The sequence below is a fragment of the Pseudorasbora parva genome, chromosome 21, assembly GCF_024679245.1.
Source record: "Pseudorasbora parva isolate DD20220531a chromosome 21, ASM2467924v1, whole genome shotgun sequence".
Classification (NCBI taxonomy): Eukaryota; Metazoa; Chordata; class Actinopteri; order Cypriniformes; family Gobionidae; genus Pseudorasbora; species Pseudorasbora parva.
In genome coordinates, this window is record NC_090192.1 from 2058666 (window position 1) to 2078639 (window position 19974).

General features: G+C 42.0%; 1 protein-coding gene across 3 annotated transcripts in view; it reads right to left on the bottom strand.

Moving 5' to 3' along the window:
- The window catches only part of spag9b (sperm associated antigen 9b), a 112808-nt gene that overhangs the window by 62686 nt on the left and 30148 nt on the right, over positions 1 to 19974 (bottom strand). For 2 of the 3 annotated variants that reach the window (XM_067430747.1, XM_067430746.1), the window contains exons 3-4: positions 17612 to 17682; positions 17442 to 17533 (exon numbers count right to left, since the gene is read on the bottom strand). In XM_067430747.1, the coding sequence (XP_067286848.1) occupies positions 17442 to 17533; positions 17612 to 17682 (163 nt within the window). Of the gene's footprint in view, positions 1 to 11949; positions 12332 to 17441; positions 17534 to 17611; positions 17683 to 19974 lie in introns of those variants that run through there. The other variant, XM_067430748.1, reaches the window with a different exon arrangement.

Below are 19974 nucleotides of genomic sequence, written 5' to 3' on the forward strand. Positions count from 1 at the left end.
GCGTGGCTACTGTAACAGACAGAGTTTGAGGCGTGGCTACTGTAACAGACAGAGTTTGGCGCGTGGCTACTGTAACAGACAGAGTTTGGGGCGTGGCTACTGTAACAGACAGAGTTTGGGGTGTGGCTACTGTAACAGACAGAGTTTGGTGCGTGGCTACTGTAACAGACAGAGTTTGGGGCGTGGCTACTGTAACAGACAGAGTTTGAGGCGTGGCTACTGTAACAGACAGAGTTTGGCGCGTGGCTACTGTAACAGACAGAGTTTGGGGCGTGGCTACTATAACAGACAGAGTTTGGGGCGTGGCTACTGCAGCAGACAGAGTTTGGGGCGTGGCTACTGCAGCAGACAGAGTTTGGGGCGTGGCTACTGTAGCAGACAGAGTTTGGGGCGTGGCTACTGTAACAGACAGAGTTTGAGGCGTGGCTACTGCAGCAGACAGAGTTTGGGGTGTGGCTACTGTAACAGACAGAGTTTGGGGTGTGGCTACTGTAACATACAGAGTTTGGGGTGTGGCTACTATAACAGACAGAGTTTGGGGTGTGGCTACTGTAACATACAGAGTTTGGGGCGTGGCTACTGTAACAGACAGAGTTTGGGGCGTGGCTACTGTAACATACAGAGTTTGGGGCGTGGCTACTGTAACAGACAGAGTTTGGCGTGTGGCTACTGTAACATACAGAGTTTGGGGCGTGGCTACTGTAACAGACAGAGTTTGGGGTGTGGCTACTGTAACAGACAGAGTTTGGGGTGTGGCTACTATAACAGACAGAGTTTGGGGTGTGGCTACTGTAACATACAGAGTTTGGGGCGTGGCTACTGTAACAGACAGAGTTTGGGGTGTGGCTACTGTAACAGACAGAGTTTGGGGTGTGGCTACTGTAACAGACAGAGTTTGGGGTGTGGCTACTGTAACATACAGAGTTTGGGGCGTGGCTACTGCGGCAGACTGAGAGTTTGGGGCGTGGCTACTGAAGCATACAGAGTTTGGGGCGTGGCTACTGCAGCAGACAGAGTTTGGGGTGTGGCTACTGTAACAGACAGAGTTTGGGGTGTGGCTACTGTAACAGACAGAGTTTGGGGTGTGGCTACTGTAACAGACAGAGTTTGGGGTGTGGCTACTATAACAGACAGAGTTTGGGGTGTGGCTACTGTAACATACAGAGTTTGGGGCATGGCTACTGTAACATACAGAGTTTGGGGCGTGGCTACTGTAACAGACAGAGTTTGAGGCGTGGCTACTGTAACAGACAGAGTTTGGCGCGTGGCTACTGTAACAGACAGAGTTTGGGGCGTGGCTACTATAACAGACAGAGTTTGGGGCGTGGCTACTGCAGCAGACAGAGTTTGGGGCGTGGCTACTGCAGCAGACAGAGTTTGGGGCGTGGCTACTGTAGCAGACAGAGTTTGGGGCGTGGCTACTGTAACAGACAGAGTTTGAGGCGTGGCTACTGCAGCAGACAGAGTTTGGGGTGTGGCTACTGTAACAGACAGAGTTTGGGGTGTGGCTACTGTAACATACAGAGTTTGGGGTGTGGCTACTATAACAGACAGAGTTTGGGGTGTGGCTACTGTAACATACAGAGTTTGGGGCGTGGCTACTGTAACAGACAGAGTTTGAGGCGTGGCTACTGTAACAGACAGAGTTTGACGCGTGGCTACTGTAACAGACAGAGTTTGGGGCGTGGCTACTGTAACAGACAAAGTTTGGCGCGTGGCTACTGTAACAGACAGAGTTTGAGGCGTGGCTACTGTAACAGACAGAGTTTGGCGCGTGGCTACTGTAACAGACAGAGTTTGGGGCGTGGCTACTGTAACAGACAGAGTTTGGGATGTGGCTACTGTAACAGACAGAGTTTGGCGCGTGGCTACTGTAACATACAGAGTTTGGGGCGTGGCTACTGTAACAGACAGAGTTTGAGGCGTGGCTACTGTAACAGACAGAGTTTGGCGCGTGGCTACTGTAACAGACAGAGTTTGGGGCGTGGCTACTATAACAGACAGAGTTTGGGGCGTGGCTACTGCAGCAGACAGAGTTTGGGGCGTGGCTACTGCAGCAGACAGAGTTTGGGGCGTGGCTACTGTAGCAGACAGAGTTTGGGGCGTGGCTACTGTAACAGACAGAGTTTGAGGCGTGGCTACTGCAGCAGACAGAGTTTGGGGTGTGGCTACTGTAACAGACAGAGTTTGGGGTGTGGCTACTGTAACATACAGAGTTTGGGGTGTGGCTACTATAACAGACAGAGTTTGGGGTGTGGCTACTGTAATATACAGAGTTTGGGGCGTGGCTACTGTAACAGACAGAGTTTGAGGCGTGGCTACTGTAACAGACAGAGTTTGGCGCGTGGCTACTGTAACAGACAGAGTTTGGGGCGTGGCTACTGTAACAGACAGAGTTTGGCGTGTGGCTACTGTAACATACAGAGTTTGGGGCGTGGCTACTGTAACAGACAGAGTTTGGGGTGTGGCTACTGTAACAGACAGAGTTTGGGGTGTGGCTACTATAACAGACAGAGTTTGGGGTGTGGCTACTGTAACATACACAGTTTGGGGCGTGGCTACTGTAACATACAGAGTTTGGGGCGTGGCTACTGTAACAGACAGAGTTTGAGGCGTGGCTACTGTAACAGACAGAGTTTGGCGCGTGGCTACTGTAACAGACAGAGTTTGGGGCGTGGCTACTATAACAGACAGAGTTTGGGGCGTGGCTACTGCAGCAGACAGAGTTTGGGGCGTGGCTACTGCAGCAGACAGAGTTTGGGGCGTGGCTACTGTAGCAGACAGAGTTTGGGGCGTGGCTACTGTAACAGACAGAGTTTGAAGCGTGGCTACTGCAGCAGACAGAGTTTGGGGTGTGGCTACTGTAACAGACAGAGTTTGGGGTGTGGCTACTGTAACATACAGAGTTTGGGGTGTGGCTACTATAACAGACAGAGTTTGGGGTGTGGCTACTGTAACATACAGAGTTTGGGGCGTGGCTACTGTAACAGACAGAGTTTGAGGCGTGGCTACTGTAACAGACAGAGTTTGGCGCGTGGCTACTGTAACAGACAGAGTTTGGGGCGTGGCTACTGTAACAGACAGAGTTTGGGGTGTGGCTACTGTAACATACAGAGTTTGGGGCGTGGCTACTGTAACAGACAGAGTTTGGGGTGTGGCTACTGTAACATACAGAGTTTGGGGTGTGGCTACTATAACAGACAGAGTTTGAGGCGTGGCTACTGTAACAGACAGAGTTTGGGGCGTGGCTACTGTAACAGACAGAGTTTGGGGCGTGGCTACTGTAACAGACAGAGTTTGAGGCGTGGCTACTGTAACAGACAGAGTTTGAGGCGTGGCTACTGTAACAGACAGAGTTTGAGGCGTGGCTACTGTAACAGACAGAGTTTGAGGCGTGGCTACTGTAACAGACAGAGTTTGAGGCGTGGCTACTGTAACAGACAGAGTTTGGGGCGTGGCTACTGTAACAGACAGAGTTTGGGGCGTGGCTACTGTAACAGACAGAGTTTGAGGCGTGGCTACTGTAACAGACAGAGTTTGAGGCGTGGCTACTGTAACAGACAGAGTTTGAGGTGTGGCTACTGTAACAGACAGAGTTTGGGGCGTGGCTACTGTAACAGACAGAGTTTGGGGCATGGCTACTGTAACAGACAGAGTTTGGGGCGTGGCTACTGTAACAGACAGAGTTTGGGCGTGGCTACTGTAGCAGACAGAGTTTGGGGCGTGGCTACTGTAACATACAGAGTTTGGGGCGTGGCTACTGTAACAGACAGAGTTTGGGCATGGCTACTGTAACAGACAGAGTTTGGGGCGTGGCTACTGTAACAGACAGAGTTTGGGCGTGGCTACTGTAGCAGACAGAGTTTGGGGCGTGGCTACTGTAACAGGTGGAGAGAAAGTTTGGGTGATAGTTATATTTGAGTTGGGGTGGCGAAACTGCATACTGCACCTTTAAATGTTGATTCAATCCAGTTCAATAACAGTGTCCGCTCTAAAGACCATAGTGTCAGTGCAGTTAGATCAATAATATTACTGAATATTAAACAATTTTTAGGACCTTCTGATCCTTACATGTCTCAATGCATCTCTATGGGATGTTCTTGCCTACCATACAACACTTTGAGTGCAAGAAGCATGAGCAGTGATGCCACCACCAACACCAGAGCTCCTCTAGGAGAGACATGTCTTTTGTCTCTTCCTGTTGTTGGGTTGCCATAGAGCTGCATTCAGAGCTGAACCTGCTGACTGCACATTCTGTAGGGAGCCGATCGGATCTGCTCACACGAGCAGGATTCACTCTATTCAGCTCAAACACTACAGTAAAGAAAAGGTAAAGTACGCTTTGGAAACAAGAACCAACTTTGAGCAAGTGTGAATTCACAACTCCCACAAAAAGTCCATGCACCTCACTGGAGAGAGGTTTCCATACGAAGTTGAAAATATACTGTAACATGCATATATTTTACGCAGAACTATCAAACCAACATTTGAGATGCTGCGATGCGATTGGTCAGCTAGTTAGTCGAGTTTTCCAGGTACATTGTGCAAAAGTAAATTGGGCCAATTTTTATTTCATGCCGACTTTAAAGGCGTCATGAATTGTTTTTATACTGTTGTCTGAGGTTCAATAATGACATTCGTGTGGTTTTTATATTCAAAAACATCATAATTAATAAATTATTATTGTTTTCCACTGGTTTTGAGGCTCTCCTGAATGCTGGGTTTTGATGGGCGTGTCACTGGAGACTTGGAGGTAAACGGCCACTGCCAGGATTGGATAAGATTTGCATATTTAAAGGAAAACTCCACTTTTTTTGAAAATAGGCTCATTTTCCAAGTCCCTTAGAGTTAAACAGTTGAGTTTTAGGGTTTTTATATCTATTCAGGCAATCTCTGTATCTGGCGGTACCACTTTTAGCATAGCTTAGCATACATCATTGAATCGGATTAGACCGTTAGCATCACGCTCAAAAATGACCAAAGACTTTATTTTTTCAAAGATAATATTTTTCCAATTTAAAAGTTTACTATTTTGTAGTTAAATCGTGTACTAAGACCAACGGAAAAAGAAAAGTTTTGATTTTTAGACCGATTATAGAACTATTCTCTCATTCCTGCGTAATAATCAGGGAGCTTTGCTCCCGTACCATGGGTGAAGCGGCGCAGTGATATTACGCAGACAATAGTTCCTAGCTATATCGACCTAAAACAAAAAAAATCCCAACTTTTTATTTTCCATTGGTCTTAGTACACGATGTAACTACAGAAGAGTCACATTTTAAATATGAAAATATAGTGAAAGTCTTTTGTCATTTTTGAGCACGAAGCTAATGGTCTAATCCGATTCCATGATGTATGCTAAGCTATGCTAAAAGTGCTACCGCCAGATACAGAGATCGGCTGAATGGATTCAAAAATGGTAAACCTCAACTGTTTAACTCTAAGGGGCTTAGAAAATAAACCTATTTTCAAAAAAAGTGGAGTGTTGCTTTAATGAGCTTCAGCTCCGCTGTCAGTTCACATGAGGGATTGTTTTGAAAGCAGCAACCGGAATAATTCTCTGACGGGGCTCTCAAAACTTATTTATCAAACAAACACAATGATTTATTTCTCATCCATCCTCAATTTTGTTTTTTTATTTATTACTTGGCCTGCCCGATCAGTGGATATATTTGAAGTGCGTTCTTCAAATATCAAGTCAAGAGAGTGAACAACGCAGATCAAGAAATTCATTTTATTTCACTATTTAAGATTCACCGGCCTGCCGACCGGCTTTCGTTTTGGTAGCCCGTCTGGAAAACACACACAGCTCCGGGACGTTGGGCGAGTCGTGGGCTGGGCTACATAATCAGGCATACACATTTATCTGTAGAGGCGGCGTTTCCCCCTTCTAATATGTCATTGATCAATATATCTGAGAGCCTTGTTTTCTGGGTCTGGTGTCAATAAAAGCTTTTCTTTGACTAACAAGGTTTTTAGCTTAGAAAAACAGGTTATTCTTATATTACCATGACCTTTTATATAGCAAAGGCTTAAGGGAAAGTTGATTTCTCAATTCATCGCCCCTTTAAATGAAGATAAAAGGGAGTAAATCAATGCAGTCAGGCTTGCATGGTAAACCGGGGCTGTGATGGATCTCTATCTGACGTGTGCATCAATCCCTGTGCTGTAATCACACACACCAGTCAGGAAAGGTCGTGGCTTATTTGTGGAGCTTCAGGTCCAAAGATCTAATCCTGAAAAGCTTTATTATAGCACAAGGAGTTTGTTTCAAATCATTAACAAAAGCAGAATGAAAAGTAGACCAACAGAATCTAGTCAAAAGCAACTAATATAATGTCTGCATTGCAACAAGCTACGGCCAGTTAAATTCAACTAAATACAAAAAACTACACAAATATATTAGATATGTTCAGAAGCAAACGGTTTCCCTGTTATCAAAACATAAAGTGTGTTAACTCAGGTTTAAAAGACATTAACATCAAAATCATTTTAATCAATAAACATCATCTACTGGAGTTCAATGGTAATGTTAACATCACACCGTCAGAAATAGGCATTTGTTGACTATTACATTACATTTTCATCAATTTACTCAAATATACACTCTAATAAACCTTGGGGGTTTGAGGGTTGAGTCTTCTTGTGTTATTTTTTTAGTGTTCGGGTAGTTTTTGTGTTACTCAGATCCTGGGTCAGATGTAACAACCCAGTGTTTGGGTTATTTTGTGTCACTCAGATCCTGGGTCAGACGTGACAACCCAGTGTTTGGGTAGTTTTTGTGTCACTCAGATCCTGGGTCAGATGTAACAACCCAGTGTTTGGGTTATTTTGTGTTACTCAGATCCTGGGTCAGACGTAGCAACCCAGTGTTTGGGTAGTTTTTGTGTTACTCAGATCCTGGGTCAGACGTAACAACCCAGTGTTTGGGTAGTTTTTGTGTTACTCAGATCCTGGGTCAGACGTAACAACCCAGTGTTTGGGTAGTTTTTGTGTTACTCAGATCCTGGGTCAGATGTAACAACCCAGTGTTTGGGTAGTTTTTGTGTTACTCAGATCCTGGGTCAGACGTAACAACCCAGTGTTTGGGTAGTTTTTGTGTTACTCAGATCCCGGGTCAGACGTAACAACCCAGTGTTTGGGTAGTTTTTGTGTTACTCAGATCCTGGGTCAGACGTAACAACCCAGTGTTTGGGTAGTTTTTGTGTTACTCAGATCCTGGGTCAGACGTAACAACCCAGTGTTTGGGTAGTTTTTGTGTTACTCAGATCCTGGGTCAGACGTAACAACCCAGCGTTTGGGTAGTTTTTGTGTTACTCAGATCCTGGGTCAGACGTAACAACCCAGCGTTTGGGTAGTTTTTGTGTTACTCAGATCCTGGGTCAGACGTAACAACCCAGTGTTTGGGTAGTTTTTGTGTTACTCAGATCCTGGGTCAGACGTAACAACCCAGTGTTTGGGTAGTTTTTGTGTTACTCAGATCCTGGGTCAGACGTAACAACCCAGTGTTCGGGTAGTTTTTGTGTTACTCAGATCCTGGGTCAGATGTAACAACCCAGTGTTTGGGTTATTTTGTGTCACTCAGATCCTGGGTCAGACGTGACAACCCAGTGTTTGGGTAGTTTTTGTGTCACTCAGATCCTGGGTCAGACGTAACAAACCATTGTTTGGGTAGTTTTTGTGTCACTCAGATCCTGGGTCAGACGTAACAACCCAGTGTTTGGGTAGTTTTTGTGTTACTCAGATCCTGGGTCAGACGTAACAACCCAGTGTTTGGGTAGTTTTTGTGTTACTCAGATCCTGGGTCAGACGTAACAACCCAGTGTTTGGGTAGTTTTTGTGTTACTCAGATCCTGGGTCAGATGTAACAACCCAGTGTTTGGGTAGTTTTTGTGTTACTCAGATCCTGGGTCAGACGTAACAACCCAGTGTTTGGGTAGTTTTTGTGTTACTCAGATCCTGAGTCAGATGTAACAACCCAGTGTTTGGGTAGTTTTTGTGTCACTCAGATCCTGGGTCAGACGTGACAACCCAGTGTTTGGGTAGTTTTTGTGTCACTCAGATCCTGGGTCAGACTAACAACCCAGTGTTTGGGTAGTTTTTGTGTCACTCAGATCCTGGGTCAGACTAACAACCCAGTGTTTGGGTAGTTTTTGTGTCACTCAGATCCTGGGTCAGACGTAGCAACCCAGTGTTTGGGTAGTTTTTGTGTTACTCAGATCCTGGGTCAGACGTAACAACCCAGTGTTTGGGTAGTTTTTGTGTTACTCAGATCCTGGGTCAGACGTAACAACCCAGTGTTTGGGTAGTTTTTGTGTTACTCAGATCCTGGGTCAGATGTCACAACCCAGTGTTTGGGTAGTTTTTGTGTTACTCAGATCCTGGGTCAGACGTAACAACCCAGTGTTTGGGTAGTTTTTGTGTTACTCAGATCCTGAGTCAGATGTAACAACCCAGTGTTTGGGTAGTTTTTGTGTCACTCAGATCCTGGGTCAGACTAACAACCCAGTGTTTGGGTAGTTTTTGTGTCACTCAGATCCTGGGTCAGACTAACAACCCAGTGTTTGGGTAGTTTTTGTGTTACTCAGATCCCGGGTCAGACGTAACAACCCAGTGTTTGGGTAGTTTTTGTGTAACTTACATCCTGGGTCAGACATAACAACCCAGTGTTTGGGTAGTTTTTGTGTCACTCAGATCCTGGGTCAGACGTAACAACCCAGTGTTTGGGTAGTTTTTGTGTCACTCAGATCCTGGGTCAGACTAACAACCCAGCGTTTGGGTAGTTTTTGTGTCACTCAGATCCTGGGTCAGACCTAACAACCCAGTGTTTGGGTAGTTTTTGTGTTACTCAGATCCTGGGTCAGACTAACAACCCAGTGTTTGGGTAGTTTTTGTGTTATTCTGATCCCGGGTCAGACGTAACAACCCAGTGTTTGGGTAGTTTTTGTGTCACTCAGATCCTGAGTCAGACGTAACAACCCAGTGTTTGGGTAGTTTTTGTGTCACTCAGATCCTGGGTCAGACGTAACAACCCAGCGTTTGGGTAGTTTTTGTGTCACTCAGATCCTGGGTCAGACGTAACAACCCAGTGTTTGGGTAGTTTTTGTGTTACTCAGATCCTGGGTCAGATGTAACAACCCAGTGTTTGGGTAGTTTTTGTGTTACTCAGATCCTGGGTCAGACGTAACAACCCAGTGTTTGGGTAGTTTTTGTGTTACTCAGATCCTGGGTCAGAAGTAACAACCCAGTGTTTGGGTAGTTTTTGTGTTACTCAGATCCTGGGTCAGAAGTAACAACCCAGTGTTTGGGTAGTTTTTGTGTTACTCAGATCCCGGGTCAGATGTAACAACCCAGTGTTTGGGTAGTTTTTGTGTCACTCAGATCCTGGGTCAGACTAACAACCCAGTGTTTGGGTAGATTTTGTGTCACTCAGATCCTGGGTCAGACGTAACAACCCAGTGTTTGGGTAGTTTTTGTGTCACTCAGATCCTGGGTCAGACGTAACAACCCAGTGTTTGGGTAGTTTTTGTGTCACTCAGATCCTGGGTCAGACTAACAACCCAGTGTTTGGGTAGTTTTTGTGTCACTCAGATCCTGGGTCAGACTAACAACCCAGTGTTTGGGTAGTTTTTGTGTCACTCAGATCCTGGGTCAGACGTGACAACCCAGTGTTTGGGTAGTTTTTGTGTCACTCAGATCCTGGGTCAGACGTAACAACCCAGTGTTTGGGTAGTTTTTGTGTCACTCAGATCCTGGGTCAGACTAACAACCCAGTGTTTGGGTAGTTTTTGTGTCACTCAGATCCTGGGTCAGACGTAACAACCCAGTGTTTGGGTAGTTTTTGTGTCACTCAGATCCTGGGTCAGACGTAACAACCCAGTGTTTGGGTAGTTTTTGTGTTATTCTGATCCCGGGTCAGACGTAACAACCCAATGTTTGGGTAGTTTTTGTGTCACTCAGATCCTGGGTCAGACATAACAACCCAGTGTTTGGGTAGTTTTTGTGTCACTCAGATCCTGGGTCAGACATAACAACCCAGTGTTTGGGTAGTTTTTGTGTTATTCTGATCCCGGGTCAGACGTAACAACCCAATGTTTGGGTAGTTTTTGTGTCACTCAGATCCTGGGTCAGACATAACAACCCAGTGTTTGGGTAGTTTTTGTGTCACTCAGATCCTGAGTCAGACATAACAACCCAGTGTTTGGGTAGTTTTTGTGTAACTCAGATCCAGATGTTGACTTATTTGTCGTAGGATTTTTGTGCCTTTTTATTCAAAAAGAATATAAATGCTTATGATGTTAAAATATGTTCACTGATTGTTTATGGACCGGTTATGGAGTCAATCACTGCGTATTTCGGCTACAAGTGAAAGTTTCTTACTGATCCCAAACTTTTAAACAACAGTTTTCCTAGTATAGTCGTCATCATCTTAATGCAAATATCAATTCTGAAATTAAATATGACTTGGATTTGACAGGTTCACCTTGAACTCTCCATAGATGAGATTAGACATGTGCCGATAATATTCAGTAATGCCATATATCATGATAATGAATATGCACGATACTGTTATCGTGGGCACTTCAAAATACTGTAAATATAAATGTATTAACAATTATTACATTTTTTATAATGTGTTTAAGAATACTTTGCCCATCAACCGTATAAATGCTCATCATCGCTGTATTCTGCGCAAAGGGACACATGCCCTAATTATTAGAAATGTTCTGATTTTTTGTTATTGTTCAGTAAAACTTCGAGACATACGACTTCATTTGTATATGTTTATTCATTATTACCAAACTGACAATGAAAAATACTTATCAATAATGAATTATTCAAAGTGTGACGACCCTGAGTCTCCCTGTTTTCCTATTGGACAGAATGGGGAGTTCAAGCTCTTCTCATTCGTCTTTTGTTGGTATTTTCTGAGTCATGTAGCACATATATATATATTGTGTTATATTTGTTGCTTTGTTATCCCTAGACTTCTGTTTATTCATATTCCTATTTGTTATTTGTTGTGTTATTATTTCAATTTAATAAACAAATTTTCAATCACTAGCCGTTGTTGTCCGATTCCCCCTTATATGTTGCAAGGTCATGGTTGACAAAATGTTTACAAAATGTAAAATGTGTACCTTGAAGGCAATGTAAGTCGCTTTGGATAAAAGCGTCTGCCAAATGCATAAATGTAAATGTAACTTATTTCAATATCATGATAATACCATATATCGTGATAAAAGCTTCAGCAATTAATCGCAACATGAAAAATTGATACCAGCACATGCCTAATGTGTGTGAAAATATCAGCTTTGGGCTTAGTTTCAGACAACTTCACAATTACAATCACCTGAACACATGACACTATTACCTGAAACCATCTCCGAATAAAAAAAACAGAAAGGTCTAACAATATCAGGTGTTCGACCGCAGCTCTAGCGCAAAGTACGAACACAAAACTGAAGACACACTGCAAAAAAGGCTTTTCTTACTCAGTATTTTTGTCTTGTTTCTAGTCTAAATATCTACAAATTCTTACAACAAGAAGTATTTACTAGACAAGTAAAAGTAACTGTCTTGTTTTGGGAAAAGAATAACTCAAAATAAGAGAGTTTTTGCTTAAAATAAGATAAATAATCTGCCAATGGGGTGAGGAAAATAATCTTAATTCAAACAGAAAACAAGATTATTTTTCTCCCCCCATTGGCAGATTATTTATCTTATTTTAAGCAAAAACTCTCTTATTTTTGAGTACTTTTTTCACAAAACAAGACAATACTTTTTACTTTTCTAGTAAATGTTTCTTAATGTAAGAATGTTTAGATGTTTTGACTAGAAACAAGACACAAATACTAAGTAAGAAAAGCATTTTTGGCAGTGTAATATGACACAGCCTGTAAAAAACAGAAAAACTAGGCTAACATCCAGCAAAACAAGGCTGCGTACCTGCTGATCCGCGGCAGGGAGTGTGTGATGGCGGGCAGGCCGTTGGAGACGGAGTAATGCACCAGCAGCAGAACAGAGAGAGAGACCAAAACGGCGGAGTTGATAACCACCGCTCCACCCACGAAGCCAAAGACAAACAGCAGCATGCATCCTGGACTCATGGCTTCCACACGCGCTATGGGCCGCCCGCCGCCCCCCGAAACGCCAAAACAATCCCATCAACGCCGGCACAGCACGAGAATCTGTGTGTGTGTGTGTGTGTGTGTGTGAGCTCTGCAGCCTCTCGCTGCTGTGACATCATCTACACACACACATACACTCACACGAGCGGCTTTGCAGCAGCTGTGTTGTTTTCCCTCTTCTGTTTCCAGCGCTGCCGCTTAATGAACCGCTCGGTCCCTTACGCACTAATTCTCCCTGCATTTCCCCGTCTCCATCACACAGCTGATTGGCTGTGGGAATTTATGGGAATATGCAAATCACGGAGAACAACAAGCAGGGTTACTATAGTTAACTACAACCAGAAAAAACTGAAATAAAATCATTTAAACTCTTTTAATTTCAGCTAGATGCCAAGGCAACACTACTTTAACAAAAATAAATACAACGAAAACTGAAATTAATAATGCTGCTTTATTAATAAAAACTATATTACAGAATAAATAATACTAAATAAAATATTTTCATGAACGAAAATAAAATAAGAACTATATTTAAGCTAGATTTTTCCATTTCGTTTAACGATGTACTAAAATAAACAGAATTTAAATTAATAATCCTACTTAATTAATAAAAACTACATAGAAAATAAATACTAAATTAATAAACTATTTTCATTAACTGAAATAAAATAAACACCTAAAAAAAAGTCATTTTTATTTAGTTTAACAAAAAAATAATTTTTTTATATATATATATATAGAAAGAGAGAGAGACATTAAAAACAGAATAGAACAATAGTTGTTGTAGAAAAACAAACTAATTCAAAATATTGTTTTGCGTGTATGTCTCAAACATACACAAACAAATTATGAAATATTATTGCTATTTAAATCATCAGTTCTCTATGTCAGGGGTTTTCAAACTGGGGTCCGGGGACCCCCAGGGGTCCTCCAGAAGGTTCTAAGGGGTCCCCAGAAAAATTTTAGATAATTGAAAGATATAGCAAACATGAAGAAAGTCTACTGGCCAATCTAACTGTTTAATTTCTAAACGTTTCTCACCTTGTTAACCTTTCAGAATTGCATTTGTTTGCTTTGTATCTTGCTGGTGAATTTTTCTCACTATAGCCCATCTTATCATGCTCACTGGGTTCGTAGAGCAGAATTTTTAATGCGGTACACAATCTGCTTACAAGTACATACATTTATTGTGAACGTTTCTTATATAAGTAGTTTTTAATTGAACACCTACGTCAGGTTTATACGTCCAACATTAAGTATATCCAATTTAAATTTGGAAACAATGTTGTATTTAAAATGTCATACTTACTATCTATCTAGTTTAAATGTTTTTTCATATATAAAAATATATCGATGGATTTAAGGGGGTCCCCCATAAAGGTGCATCATATATGGGGGTCCTTGGCAACGTAAAGTTTGAAAACCCCTGCTCTGTGTGAATATATAGTAAAGTGTGATTTATTCCTGTGATCAAAGCTGAATTTATCATCATTACTCCAGTCTTCAGTGTCACATGATCCTTCACTAATCATTCTCACATGAGGATCTGATCATCAACACATATTTAGGATTATTATCAGTGTGAAAAACACTTTCCACTTCCACATATATCTGTGGAAACTGTGATGCATTGTATTTTAAAAGAAAGTTCAAAAAAGCAAAAATAATCTTTTGTAACATTAAAAATGTCTTACTGTCACTTTTGATCAATTTAATGCATCCTCGCTGAATAAAAAGTATTGATTTCTAATAAATAAGAAAATCTTACTGACCCCAAAAGTCAGTATGTTTTAAAATAAATGTATATGACAGCATATACAAATTTTACATAAGCACAATTTTTTGTGAAACTACACAGATTTGGTACATTATGCTACGCCTGTCATAGAATAATCACAATTAATATCCCAAATTAAAAGCAGAATGAATCTGAAAACCCTTTTCCTGGACTGAACACATTGCAAACGCTGTGGGAATAATGTGTGACTGGTGGAGGAGATGACTGATGCTTTATAGATGGACTCGATCAGACGGTCCATCTGCTGAGAGGATTATGGGATTATTTTAAAACGTGATCATGTCAAATCAAAAGGGTTTGCTATAGTCTCACAAAACTGCCTTTATATCTTAATATATAAAAGGGGAGCCTTGATATTAAAATGTTTGAAAAGCAATGCAAAAATAACCCAGAGACTAGAGCCGGTCATCACTGAAGGCTGTGTGTGTGTGTGTGTGTGTGTGTGTGTGTGTGTGTGTGTGTGTGTGTGTGTGTGTGTGTGTGTGCGTGCGTGCGTGCGTGTGTGTGTGCTCAAGAACCCTCTGTGAAATACGCCTCCTATGTGAGGTTCTGCTTCAATCGTCATGCTGTCAGTCTATTACAGAATCCGTCTCATTAATATCCACCAGATGATTCTCTCTCAATCCCTCTATCTCTATCTCTCTCTCACTCACACACACACACACACACACACACACACACACACACACACACACACACACACACACACTCACACACACACTCACACACACACTCACACTCACACTCACACTCACACTCACACTCACACTCACACTCACACTCACACACACACACTCACACACACACTCACACACACACTCACACACACACTCACACACACTCACACACACACTCACACACACACACACACACACACACACACACACACACACACACACACACTCACACACACACTCACACACACACTCACACACACACTCACACACACACTCACACACACACTCACACACACACTCACACACACACTCACACACACACTCACACACACACTCACACTCACACTCACACTCACACACACACACACACACTCACACACACACTCACACACACACTCACACACACACTCACACACACACTCACACACACACTCACACACACACTCACACTCACACTCACACTCACACTCACACTCACACTCACACTCACACACACACACACACTCACACACACACTCACACACACACTCACACACACACTCACACACACACTCACACACACACTCACACACACACTCACACACACACTCACACACACACTCACACACACACTCACACACACACTCACACACACACTCACACACACACTCACACACACACTCACACACACACTCACACTCACACTCACACTCACACACACACACACACACACACACACACACACACACACACACACACGGCCTACATTAGTAGATGCTCACAGCGGATGCGGTTATTTAAGTGCAGAACCAAAGCAGATTAATGGGAAACTGAAATTAAATTGGCATAAATAATAAAGCAAAAACTATTATATTATATATTATATTTATAACAAAGCCATTAAAAAAAAAATGGTGATTTGCAAAAAGGCCCACTATTACCTAATTTAATAAAGCAGAGTTCAAATATATCCATAAAAATTTCTGAGAAGTAGTTTTCTCTCTTGCAAAATTTGAAATATTTTTCAAAGCATCACACTGCCTCCGCCGGCTCGCCTTCTTCCCATAGTGCATCCTGGGGCCATGTGTTCCCCAGGTAAGCCACACACACACACACACCCGGCCATCCACGTGATGTAAAAGAACACGTGATTCCTCAGACCAGGCCACCTTCTTCCATTGCTCCGTGGTCCAGTTCTGATGCTCACGTGCCACTGTTGGTGCTTTCGGCGGGGTCAGAGGTCACCCTGACTGGTCAGCGGCTATGCCGCCTGTCGTAGAAATTCTCAATCCATTTATCTAACTTCACCACGGACAATTCAAAACAACTCCCAGCTGTTAATATAAAACTACAGTATCTCGAGGTACAGTATTCGCTTATCGATTACGTTTAACACAATTTCAATACTTCGAAGTAATTCGCCTCTCGAAGTAACGGCGTCCCATCGAGAAGCTCCTATAACTAGCGTTAACTCAAACACACACAAGCACACAGGTCTTTAGCATCTCTCTCACTGTCCTTCTCAGGCGTACGCTGGTCTCTGCAGGATCCTTAATAGTAACATATTATTACAGCCTCACCTGGAGGACGGCTCTATAGTCTTCCGACACGCTGCTGAGATCTCTCGAGCGCAGAATCTTTAGTACTTCTATTCCTCAGCTGCGCTGCAAAATGACACACACTCCCAAGTTGCTTTTTGCTGAAATAAAGTTTCATTCAGATCACTGGTCACAACAACCAAATGAGTCTCCCGAACAGAAAGAAACGTACATTTAAACAATACAGCTTGAGTGAAAATCAATGTCGCTCCAGTTTCCTTCACCGTGATTGGTTCTGGTGATTAGTTAATGATGATCTGTCATATGACTTCTATTTGTATTAAGCAGCTTTTTGGGTAAGCCTACATGGTCTTTGACCTGAACATCCATGCGTTTTCTGTAGTTTCACGTTAAATAACCCTTTTACCCCTTCTGAGGCCATTATCTCAAATATTTCCATCACACACCCCATACGCCTCAAACTGAGCTGCTCTGTGTATTCTGACAGCTTTCTATCAGAACCAGCATTAACTTCTGGAGCAGTTTGAGCTCCAGTAGCTCGTCTGTTTGATCGGACCCCACGGGCCAGCCTTCACTCCCCACGTGCATCAATGAGCCTTGGCCGCCCATGACCCTGTGGCCGGTTCTCCACTGGTCCTTCCTTGGAGCACTTTTGATAGATACTGACCACTGCAGACCGGGAACAGCCCACAAGAGCTGCAGTTTTGGAGATGCTCTGACCCAGTCGTCTAGCCGTCACAATCTGGCCAAACTCGCTCAAATCCTTACGACTGCCCATTTCTCCTGCTTCACACACATCAACTTAGAGGACAAAATGTTCACTTGCTGCCTAATATATCCCACCCACTAACACCTCACCTCACCGGTTATAATGTTATGTCTGATTGGTATGATATAAAAATATCAAAAGTGGTCAAAAGGAGCAGTAATTTACATTAAAATACTCCATTTAATGTTAAAGTCTGTAATTTTCTGTTATTGCACAGACGCAGCAGAAAGCATCTGGGTCATGTGTCTACTTTCTTCTATTACGGACATAATTCTACGCTTGAGATCAGGATTAGGCATTAAATAATATTATACATGTGCAACTGGCAGAGAAGTGAACAAACAGTGTTTATGGCAGATTATCTAGTGATTAAGGGATAATGCAAGACTTCTCCACCTACAGCAAAACAGGCACTATTTTTGGCATCAACACCCCAAAATGAGCGTTACTCATTCAGCGAATGTGAGTGATAGCTTGCACTATATATAGGGTGTGTGTGTGGATGAAGTGTCCTGTAGCCCAGATCACCTTATTCTGCTCTGATTGCCCGTGTCTGTCGTCTCCCCCGTCTGCTGCTGATATTTGGTACGCTCCAAGTGCTCCATGTAACTGTGGATCATCTGCAAATCCAAAAACACTCACATCATTGTTTGACGGCGCATGCAAAAGCATTTTTTACACAGGGATGTGTTTCTCACCTCCGTGTGTCTCTGATGGAGGGCATTGTACTCTTTCTTCAGCTCGGCTTCCCGCTCTTCCAATCTTCCAACTAAACACAGATGGATGTTTATTTATATATATATATATATATATGTTCAAATTCTAGGTCTACTGTGATTCAGGTTCAGTGGGAGACAGAAGTTACACACTGCAGTAACAACACACAGCCACAAGGGGTCAGTGCAGACACAGAAATAAAACAGCATAACGCCAAAATAAACTCATTAGGAGAAGTTCACAAGTTCATATTAACCTTTTTTTGTGCTAGTAGTGGAGCATGTGACCTGATGCAGAAGTTCCCATGGAGTATAATCATCATCATCAAATATTCACCAGTTTCTGGCAATTTCTGATTTTTTTTTATGTAAATCATCATCTATGTGAATATATAGTAAAGTGTGATTTATTCCTGTGATCAAAGCTGAGTTTATCATCATTACTCCAGTCTTCAGAGTCACATGATCCTTCACTAATCATTCTCACATGAGGATTTGATGATCAGGATGATCTTTCATGATCATGATTTTTCAGGATTATTTGATGAATAGAAAGTTCAAAAGACCAGCATTTCCTAGCAATTGATTTTTTTGTAACATTATAAATGTCTTTACTGTTACTTTTAAAGTAAATTTTAAATTGTAATATCTCAGAACTTTTCTGTATTTTTGCTTAAATAAATATGAATATATATGAATATACCATAAAATGTATTTTATTCCTGTGATAAAATCTTAATTTATTTGATCAAAAATACAGTACAAATTCTCAATTATTATCATAATCAAATCAATTTGGCTTTGATCACAGGAATACATTTCATTTTATGGTATATTCACATAAAGACAGCTGCTTTAAATGCTAATAATATTTCCTGTAATTTTTATCAAATAAATTCATATTTGATCACAGGAAGAGCTGCATTTATTAAAAATAAAAGACATTATAAATATCTTTACAGTCACTTTTGGTCAAATGAATGCATCCTTTCTCAACAAAAGTATTAATTTCTTTGACCAAAAAGAAAAAAAAACTTTTGAAATGTAATGCAAATATCATTCTTCCTGATTTTAGTTGCAATAAACATTTTCAATCTACATGGAAACAAAAGCTGTTATGCTCATAATTATGACTGGGCAATAAGTATAATTTCTAAAACAGTAAAAAATTAAAATAAATTCTACTAAGAACAACAATGTAGAATTTAGAAAGGCTTCATAAGGTTGATTTCCTATAAATCCAGAGAGTGTGAAAGTGTGTGTCCATAATCATTCATCATCAGACTAAAGGACAGGACAGTGACTTGTGTTTATCTAATGTTAAAGAGATCATGTTCCCATTAAAAGAGGATTCTGAGGGAACAGGGTTGGGGATGTGTTAAGCAGGACAACTGTTAGTCATTTATTGTGTGTGTTTTTGTTGTGTTTGTTGTATAATGTGGGATGTATTGTGATGTTGTACATGCAACAGCTATCTTTGTGCTTCAGGACCCCCTCGAAAAAAGAAGGATCATCTCAAGGGGCTATCCTTAAATAAATAAATAAATAAATAAATAAATAAATAAATAAATAAATAAATAAATAAATAAATAAAAATCCACTGCCTCGAGTACCATTTATGGTTACAGAAGGGAAACAGAATCATCTGTTAACCACAAAATGGGAAGTTTTTGCAGAAACACAATTGATTGAAGCCCTTTCTGTGTGTTCAGGAAACAGTGTTTTAATCCTCATTCAGGACACTGGCAGACATGATGACAGTCACTAGATGTGTCATCTGACAGGAGTGTTTATGCAACGCCCACCTGGAGCGGGTTTGGCAGTAAACGCGGTCATCATCCGCCCAGCATGCCAACCTTAAGCTGTAATCCAGTTCAGCCCATTCTCAGCCAAACACTGTTGGTGAAGCGATGATCCGAGGGAGAGTCTCATCAGGGTTCAAGAGAGTGAGGGACTGGGTCACTTCCTAAGCTTTTACTGATCGGATTGCTACAGTTGTGGTCAGAATTATTGGCAACCCTGGCAAATATGATCAAAGACTAACACAAAAACTACCCAAACACTGGGTCGTTAATTCTGACCCAGGATCTGAGTTACGAAAAACTACCCAAACACTGGGTTGTTACGTCTGACCCAGGATCTGAGTTACACAAAAACTACCCAAACACTGGGTTGTTACATCTGACCCAGGATCTGAGTAACACAAAAACTACCCAAACACTGGGTTGTTACGTCTGACCCAGGATCTGAGTAACACAAAAACTACCCAAACACTGGGTTGTTACATCTGACCCAGGATCTGAGTAACACAAAAACTACCCAAACACTGGGTTGTTATGTCTGAC